At 44.5% G+C, this 9890-nt stretch overlaps 1 protein-coding gene across 1 annotated transcript in view; it reads right to left on the reverse strand.

The window, feature by feature from the left end:
• Positions 1-7084, reverse strand: part of kif5ab (kinesin family member 5A, b) — a gene marked incomplete at both ends in the record, with an annotated part of 50574 nt that extends 43490 nt beyond the window's left edge. The window contains 1 exon segment of the mRNA XM_080548005.1: positions 6956-7084. Within this exon segment, the coding sequence (XP_080404131.1) occupies positions 6956-7084 (129 nt within the window).
• Between the last annotated feature and the right edge of the window lie 2806 nt (positions 7085-9890).

The raw sequence follows: 9890 nt of genomic DNA on the forward strand, positions 1-9890 counted from the left end.
TTATGAAGTCAAATTAACAAGAGTCTCTGGGAGGGATGGAGACAATGAGATGAGGTGTGGGGAAGCGTGAGAAATATCGCATCGTTGCCGTGACGCCCGATTCGTCTCGGCAGTCATCTTTAATATACAGGAACTAAGCATAGCCTGATTTCAGCTGACCTCAACAGACCACACCTGTCCTTCCGGATCAGTCTGGAAGACGGATCTCTCTCTCTCTCTCTCTCTCTCTCTCTCTCTCTCTCTCTCTCTCTCTCTCTCTCTCTCTCTCTCTAAGCTGTGGAATATTAAGTAGACACTGAGCATGATACCTAGCTGAAGAGGGAATTCTCTCTGCATGTGGCCCCCCCCCTTTCCAGAAGTTTTCAGTCTCACTCAGTCAGGCTCTCCACGAGATTCTGCCTGGGTTTCGAGATATTAAGAGTTTTTTTTAATGACTTCTTTGAAAAAAGGTGTTTGAGTTTTTCACATCCTTATGGAGTAGAGGGAAATCAGCCGGAGGGGAAGAAAGTGCTAATGACTGAGGAGGCTTCTCCTGAGGAGAACCTATAGGATCCAGAGCTCTGAGTCTGGGCATATATACATGTGGCACTATACATGTGTGTGAGCATGCGCATTGATGTGAGCTGCCCTTAAAACACCACTGACAAGCAGGAGGGAGGAGCCGAATGAGCGGGTTAGCATTGATCGTGATTCCTTTGGGCCTAACATGGCCATCGGAAAATTGACTTGGGCAGAGAGAATCATCAGGAAAAAAGAATAAGCGTGCTTCTGCTTGTGAGCTCGCACGTATGCACACCCATACGCACTTGCACACGCACACTCACACACACCCACACATGCACACACACACACACACACACACACACACACACACACACACACACAAACATACACACATGAAGGAGAATAGGATTGACTAAACTACAGTGCCAGCGACTGCTGCTGGAGCTAAGATGGTGGAAACATAATGTTCTTATCGAGAGAAGAAGAGGAGAAGAGGCAATCCCCAAGACGATTAAAAATATATTACATCTTCTGACGCAGACGCAGAGATTTGGATCTGGGGCGATGCGTTTAAATGTTGATCTGTTCTGGAGCATTCTACAATTGCACCTAATCCCCTATAATAGACAGACCTTTCTGGCCACAGTCCCAGACAGTATCCTAGATCTTTCATTCGTCGTGTAGTATGTGTATGTGTATGTGTATGTGTATGTGTATGTGTATGTGTATGTGTATGTGTGTAGTATGTGTGTAGTATGTGTTGTATGACTCTAAAAGTACACTACTTCCTTCTCCTGACACTTAAACACCTGGATGAAGCCTACGCAGCTTAACGAGTACTATCGAGTCTTCTCTCCTCTCTTTCTCTCTCTTTCTCCTTCTCCACAGTACCCTTACTCCCCCCCTCTCCCCCCCCCGCTCCCCTCTCTCTCTCTCTCTCTCTCCAAATGAGTCTCCTCTTTCTCTTCACCCCTCTCTCTGTGCTCACATTGAAGCACCGCACCACTTCTCCTCCTGCTGCAGAATCATTACGCCACGAAAATACTGTGAAGGACATTTGAGAGAGGACATTGTGAGAGTCGCCTTGTGAGAGTCGTTGAAACGGCCTCTGTTTTTGGCACAGAAAGCTTACAGTGCAGGAAGAACGCTGTTCTTGACCTAGCCCGGTGGAAACCCCATATCGGGTTTGGTTGAATAGGGGTTCCAGCACCGTTTCATCAGTTTGCTGTACGGTCGCTGCCTTTAATGGTTCTTATCGGCTAATTCTGCTTGTAAGACTTTGAACATGAGCGCTCAGGGCTCTCCGGGTTAAAAGCTGTCTGGTCAGAACTGAAAAACGATTGTTCAATCTTCTCTCAGCTAAAGTGGTTTCTGTTCTAATGAATAATTAACCCTAATATCACCCTAACACATTCGCTTCAGTCTTGGCATTTGGCGCCAACAAAATTCATACTCACAAATCTGGGAACTATTTAAGAGAATCATGGAACTCAGTAGGTAGTGGAGCTGGCCACCAAGCTTGCTACACTACAGTACAAACCCAGCAGGGTGCTCGAGGAAGAGGAATAGGAAGGGGTGAAGGCCATGTGGAAGTGCTTTTATGCTTTTGGTTCATAATGTGTTTCTTTGAAGCAGCTGATGATGACATATGTCTGTTACAAAGTCTACAAAAACACCTTTTGCTGTAGGCTTTGTAAAAGAAATGGAATCCGGAGGCTTTCAACGGTCCTTGAGGGTCTTGAAGAGCTGCTCTGCACAAAGGGAGAAACCATCAAGGACGATGGATCCACAATTATAAATGGTGGGTAGAGACAGAGAACAAATGTGCTATTTAGAGGGCGTAATCGCATTCCGCTCTCAAGTAGAGAGGTTGATATCCATTCTGTTTCGTTAGCAGGGTGCTCCACCTCCCAACTGTCACGGTACTCACAACAAGAATATCTTATAGCTCCGTATAACTCAGCAGATGACAATATAATAACTCAGTGGGCAGAAATACTTGTGTTTTTTAATTCAAGCACCCAACCGAGACTGACTTTAAAATCATTTATTCATATTGTAGACTTGAGTCAAAACCCCCATTACCATAATACAGTACCGTCAAAGAACCGTTAAAGTTGGCAACAACAGTAACCACAACACGGCTGTGGGACGGCTGTGTGTCTCAGGAGGTAGAGCCGGCGTCTAATGATCGCAAGGTTGCCACTTCGATCCCGGCTGGCCACGTGTCTAGGTGTCCTTGGGCAAGACGCCCAACCCAAATTGCTTTGCATAGCTTTCCGCCATTGGTGTGTAATTGGGCGAATGAGAGGCTCTTTGGAATAAGGCGCTATATAAGTGTAGTCCATTTAACACTCTGCTGCAGTTTCTGAATTTCCTCTTCACAACAACAACAACAAATGGTAAATGGACTGCGCTTATATAGCGCCTTTTTTGCTGCTCCAAAGCTGCTCCAAAGCGCTTTACAACGGCCTCTCATTCACCCGTTCACACACACATTCACACACCAATGGAGGCAAGCTGCCATGCAAGGCGCCGGCCGGCCCGCTCACTGGGAGCAATTTGGGGTTCAGTGTCTTGCCCAAGGACACTTGGACATGTGGCCAGCCGGGGCTCGAACCGCCGATCTGCCAACCTTGTGATCATTAGACGGTGGCTCTGCCTCCTGCGCCACAGCCGCCCCTACAACAACAACAACAACAACACGACACACGAGAGAGAGCAGCAGTCAAAGTGAGCCAAGAACGCTTCCGCTGCAGAGACCTGCTCCAGAGGTGTGCTACCGGGCTGTCTAAGCTGTCAGTGTCGCTGCCAGTAGCTGACTGGTCCACTCATCTCTCCGAGCCATACTCGGATGACAGGAAACTGTTTGCCAAATGAACCCCGGGAGTGACAAGTGCTCAAATGGCAGAGGTGTTAAACACTTAAAGCGTTGCTTCAATGACGATTTCAACTCTGACTTTTCGAAAACATTTTACACGGCATTAGAGATAGATTACAGGCTTTTTATTTTTGGGCTCTGCACCAAGCTACGTTTGTGTGCAATTACCCAGGAAAATAACAAGAATATTGTATAGCCTAATCTTGAGGCAGGCCGAATTAGAAGTGATAAATCTAGGACTCTGGACTCGAAAACTGAACTGATGTTCACTGATTAACACATTTTGTTTGGAAGCACCAATTCAGCTGAGCATAGAGACAGAGAGTCAGCAGAGATAGAGACATAGAGAAGCTACGCATGACTTCACAATGGGGAACAGGAGAGCTGCCAGGGCTGGAGCCATGGGGCAGAGTACCCCCACCCAGAAGGCTGAGAATGGCTGTTCTCCATTACTGTCAGAGAGTCCGTGACAGTGACAGAGACAGAGACAGCGTCAGCTACCCTTCAACCTACAATACAATTGATAAAACACGGGGGTGAGCCTTACAAGTGACTCACTTTCAACTCCTGGATCCAAATCATCACCTCTGTCGGGCAACAAAGGCCCCGGAGGGAACACTGAGGATTAAAAACATTTGTGACCGTCAAAGGCGGCGCTGGATTCCTGATGGTTTCACCGACTGTCAGCAGTCGGGGTTGACTCCAAAGGCTTTTGCTACGCGGTCCCTTGTGCCTGCCGGATGTTCCTAATCCTAATCGAATCTGGCTGCTGTGGCATTAGCCTCCTCCTCAGAGACACTGACTGGCCCAGTCCAAATACTCCAAATCCCAATATCCTTCCTTCCCCCTATTCCTCTCTTTCCTTGAGGTAATCACTAACCTGTGACACAATTGTGACACAATCGCCACAATCGGTGAAAGTAATGCAGGGGGAAATGCAGAGGCTCTGACCAACGCAATCGTGTTAGATCACTGATCGTTTCTTGGACGGGCCAGATAGGAGGGGAGGGGGGATGTATTTCCAAAGGATTCAACAACATTCAGCAACATTCTCATCAAGCCAGTTGGTGAGAAATGCTTTATGAAGAGGGTGGAGGAGAATGGCGAGGGAGAGAAAGATACACACATCCAAACACACATCCCACACATCCAATACAATTACACTGATGAGAACTATACCCCTTTGATTACTTCCTGCATAAAACAACAAAAGCAACAGAAGGGGGAAGTGGGACACATAATGAAGTGTAATTACAAACCTGATTTCCAGGCTTTGTCTGTCTCTGCAGTGTCTAGCTCTATACACTGCTATACTGCTATAGTGTAGCATGTTATGTACCGTAGTCACTGCACAGATGTTAGGAGAAAGAACTTGAATCTGGTTTGGTTGATCACAGTTCTACAACTGTGATCAACAGTTATAATATATAATGATAATAATTATTATTATAATTATAACTATTATAATAATAATAATTATTATTATTATTATATATTATAACTATTAATTATAATTATAGTAATATGATGATGATGATGATGACTATTATTATTATTATTATTATTATTATTATTGATTGATTCGTAATGTGAATTCTAGCATTCGCAACAACCATCGTTGTCGAGTTAATGTTCAATCGTCATACTGAATAGTACTCATAGACAAATTGTGAGTAATTTATTTCATGCAGTATTTTGTGATCTGTTGAATTGCGCATAAAACTGGGCAACCCCCATTTGTGTTTTAACCCGGTATTCTTCTATCTCTCTTCTTCAGTTGTGTGTTGTGTGATCAAAGTGTCCTCTCACTCCCTTCATGATGTATTCCATTCATACATTCCCAAAAATAATGCCTATCAAATGTGTGTGTGTCCTCCAGGCCCTCTAACGCTCCTATTATCCCACCTATAAAAGACAACGCTATATGGCTCAATTCAACAGATATTTTAGGCTACTACTAATCTGTTTAATTTTCAATATTTCCCATAAACAATTATAACTAGACTGTTTGAATTGGCAGCTCACAGTATTTAAATGAGAGGGGGCAGTGCAAGAGTAATTAAATTTACTGCTGACATCATCACCATTGGCTGGCATAAACCCTGAGGGCCCTATGAGTAAGCTACTGAAGGGTGTGGATTTCTTTGTCTTCTGTGTGTGTGTGTGTGTGTGTGTGTGTGTGTGTGTGTGTGTGTGCGTGTGCGTGTGCGTGTGTGTGTGTGTGTGTGGTGTGTGTGTGTGTGTGTTGTGTGTGTGTTCTTGTGTATGTGTATACGTACATTTTGCATCATAACATTTGAATTTAGATGGGATTTTGTCACAGGCCTAGCTTATTATAGTGATCATTACTTTGACATGGCAGCGAAAACAGTCATTTTAATCTGAGTTTAAGGCATCTATCTCATAAAATATTCAATTCTTATTTTATAGCTTGTCTGATTCCCATCTCCAACAGTAATGGGAACATTCCCTCAGCCATCAAACATTAAATCAATGCAAATGACCCACAGTATAAGAACGTTTTCTACATTCACACATGACCAAGCATGAATTATCACCATCTTATGGTGCTTTGAATATCTTTAAAAGGGGAATGTCTACTGGCTCTATACACCCTGGGGGGCTTTTTAAAAGTCGATAAGCGTGCACATGAACAATAATGTATGCATGGTGTTTGGGCAAAACAGTCAATATAACAAAAAAGCTCAATTCAACATGAACATTTACATTTATTTTACCAGTTCAAACAACAAGACCAGTTTCAGAATTCTTGCACAGCCAATCAATCTGGGTAATGAAGGCCTGGCAGTCAATAAGACAACCAGGGAGCTGAACACATGAAGCCCGTGCCCTTTTATAGAAATGATATCCACCGGCTGCATGGCTCAGTGTGGTTAATGTGTTGATGTTGCGATGACAGCACCGTCGCTACAGGTCACAGTGATAGATATTATATTATTATATTTGATGGGTACGGTTTTTCCTGAAGTGGAAATAAAACCGGCAGGCTAACAGTCTACAGTGTGAATGTGTACGTAGACTCAGTTGTCAGAAGTGCATGTCATGGTGACTCATGGTGACATGTTCATGTTGTTTTAGGCTTTTTTCCAATGATCGATCCGCATGTTGAAGGAACTAATCGATACACGTAAGGTACGTGACGTGTACCAAAAAAGCAAAGAATCCTCACTGAATTAAGTTCATACTGTATAGCCTACGTCTTCATGAAGGATAAATAAAGTACAGCATACTACCCTTCAAAATTACCTACATTTATGTGTATAAAATATTACTTTACATTATTCGCTGGTCAACAAAAGTTAATATGAGGGATATTGATAGAAAACTAATGAATCAAAAATGATCGGTAGGATACAAATAATAAATGTCAACTAATAATAGCAAGTCTGGACTTCAAGTAAGGAGGGAGAAAGTGAGAAAGTGTCCGGACCTGAGATAGAAAGGTGTGATGGAGACCTGCACCTGCACCCCTGCGGCACCCGGTGTTGGGTGACCCTCAGTAATAGAGATATGAGATATGAGATATGAGATATGACGCCATGGACTTACCCCGAGGGTGACAGTGTCGTCTCCCTGGAATTTGGGGATGAACTTGTCCCCGCGGACGATCTCGGATTGATTCAGAGGACGAAAGCGACACAGCACCTTGATGTTGCATTCTGCGGTAGCATCGGCCATTGTGCAGAAAGGAAAATATTTTGGGTCGAGCTTTCAAAATAAGACCGTAGGTGATGGAAATGTTCAAACCGCAAACAAATACGGTGTCTTTTACTTGGAATAATTCAACGCAAAGATCCGATGCGGGTGTCCCACTGCGAACGATCGGGAGACCGAAATAGGACCGTTAATTCTAAAAAAAAAAGAAAGAAATCGAAGTGACCAATGTATTTTTGGAAAGTTTAGGTTAGTTTAAATATCGCCCCCAAAAAAATCACAATCACAGTAGCACATGATGAGTGTTGCCTACTGTTTTGCCTACTATAATTTCCGTTTATAATTAAGAGTCGCCTATTCCCGGCCGGGTAACGGTCCAGTCAGCTGTGGTCCAGGCAGAGATGTTGGAAGCATGCCTTGCATCACTGGTACAGCTCGCTGCTATGGTCTCTCTTTAAGAGAGAGAGAGAGAGAGAGAGAGAGAGAGAGAGAGAGAGAGAGAGAGAGAGAGAGAGAGAGAGAGAGAGAGAGAGAGAGAGAGAGAGAGAGAGAGAGAGAGAGAGAGGGGGAGAGAGAGAGAGAGAGAGAGAGAGAGAGAGAGAGAGAGAGAGAGAGAGAGAGAGAGAGACAGGGCGTGGCCTGCGCTGATGTGTGGCCACGTTAAAGCGGCAGGCGCATCCTCGCATCAGCACCACTCCCACGAACACCACTGATAAAGTATTAATGAGGGGTGCTACAGTGCTTGGGTCTTTAATGTTTTCTTTCAAGATACTATGGGCTAGTTGTTCCCTCATGACAAGGGCTTATATCATCCATGACCATTGCTCGCTGACGCACACATCTACATGTATGCAATTTTCCATGCTGTTCATGCTGTTTGATTTTGATTTTGACACCAACGAACTTATTTGGATAAGGGGCTGATATTTGTAGTAGCCAAAAATCATTTTGTTTCACAAAACCTCTCCGTCTCACTACAAGAACACCCTGTGGGTGTCATAGACGACGTACAGCATCCCTGTCAAGGAAAGTCACATTCGACATGATCTACCCTTTTAAATTCATTTAGGCTAATTCATTCTTTCCTTTTTTTTACTGTGGGGATACACCGAAAGAACTACAAGAATCGACATTTATCAGAACAATGCATCCGCCGGGTATTTTGCCCTCGCGTCATGCCCCCACCACTTTTGCGGGGAAAACAGTCCATGAGCTATTCGGCTACAGTGGCTTTGTAGTGTTTGCTTAGAAAACTAAGGGCCGGTTTCACAGACAAGGCTTAAGCCTAATCCTAGACTAAAAAACATCTTCAATGGAGATTTTACATTGAAAGTGTGATTTAGTCCAGGACTAGGCTTAAGCCTTGTCTCTGAAACCGGCCCAAAGTATTATGTGCAGGACACATAGATGCTACATCCCCCCCACAACCCTTCCAATCTAATCTAATCCACCGTGTTCAGCCAACCACAACCTCAATGTCGTGGGAAGACACTGCCAGTAACTGCCAGTGAGTCAGTGGTCCGGAAAGCTGAGGCCTGACCTCAGCTTATGCCAGTTTCATGACCCTCCACTTCTGGGTGTGGATCACACGACTCATAAAGCAGGCAATCAGCTAAATCAAATCAAATCAAATTTTATTTGTATAGCGCATTTCTTACAAGATGCAACTCAATGCGCTTAACCTTGTGTTAACAAGCTAGACCTTGTGTTTACTAGATCCTCCCAAACCTCTAACATTACCATTACCCCCCTTCCAATTTTTGATCATCATTTTGTATCCTTCTCCCTCCCCTCAAATCCACACCCCCTCCCAGTCAGTCTCTACCAACACTGTAACTTCTTGTCGCAACCTGCGTACCCTCTCCCCCTCCACTCTCTCTTCCTCGGTCTTGTCCTCCCTACCCTATTGAATCTTTCTCCCTTCTATCTACTGATACAGCATCCTCCACCCTCCTGTCTACTCTCTCCTCATTCTTCAACTCTCTCTATCCTCTGACCTCAATGCCAGCACCATCCTCTCCACACACTCCTTGGCTCTCTGAAATCTTGCAAGCATATAGAACAGAGGTCCGGGCAGCTGAGAGGAAATGGATACCGCTCTCTCCTCTTCAAATTCACCCTCCTCTCCTGCCTATGTAAGACCCTTGAACGCGCTCTATCTAACCAACTATCTCAATATCTCCTTCAGAATAACCTCCTTGACCCTCACCAGCATTAAGGCTGGGCATTCTACCGAAACTGCCCTCCCTGGTAAAGCCTGCCCTCTCCAAGACTTCTCCATCACAACACACTTGTCATCTCCCGCCTTGACTACTGTAATGCACTCCTGGCCGGGCTCCCCGCCTCCGCCATCAGACCTCTGCAGCTCATCCAGAATGCTCCCGCCCGTCTGGTGTTCAACCTCCCCAAATTCTCCTATGTCACCTGTCTCCGCACCCTTCACTGGCTCCTGATAATAGCTCACATTAGGTTTAAGACCCTTGTGCCCGCCTACCGGATGGCAAAGGGATCTGCCCCTTCCTACATGCAGGCAAATGACCTGTCACTCCCTGTCTGCCGTCGTAGACTGAACACCCAGCTCTTCGGGCTGCACCTTAGCAGTCCCTCCTGAAGCCTCCCCTTTCTCCAGTCAGTTGTGTCTATACTTTATTTATCAGGTCTTATGTCCTATGTTTTAATTATGTTACTGTTGTAACCATGGTTTCAGTACTTAATAACAAAACACAAGTTATAAGTTACAATAATAGAGTTATAAAATAACGAGTTCAAACAAAGTTGTAATAAAGTTCAATACAATTCTAAGTTACAATACTAATGTTATAAGTTAAAA

Source organism: Nansenia antarctica, assembly GCF_963989245.1.
Source record: "Nansenia antarctica genome assembly, chromosome: 18".
NCBI lineage: Eukaryota > Metazoa > Chordata > Actinopteri > Argentiniformes > Microstomatidae > Nansenia > Nansenia antarctica.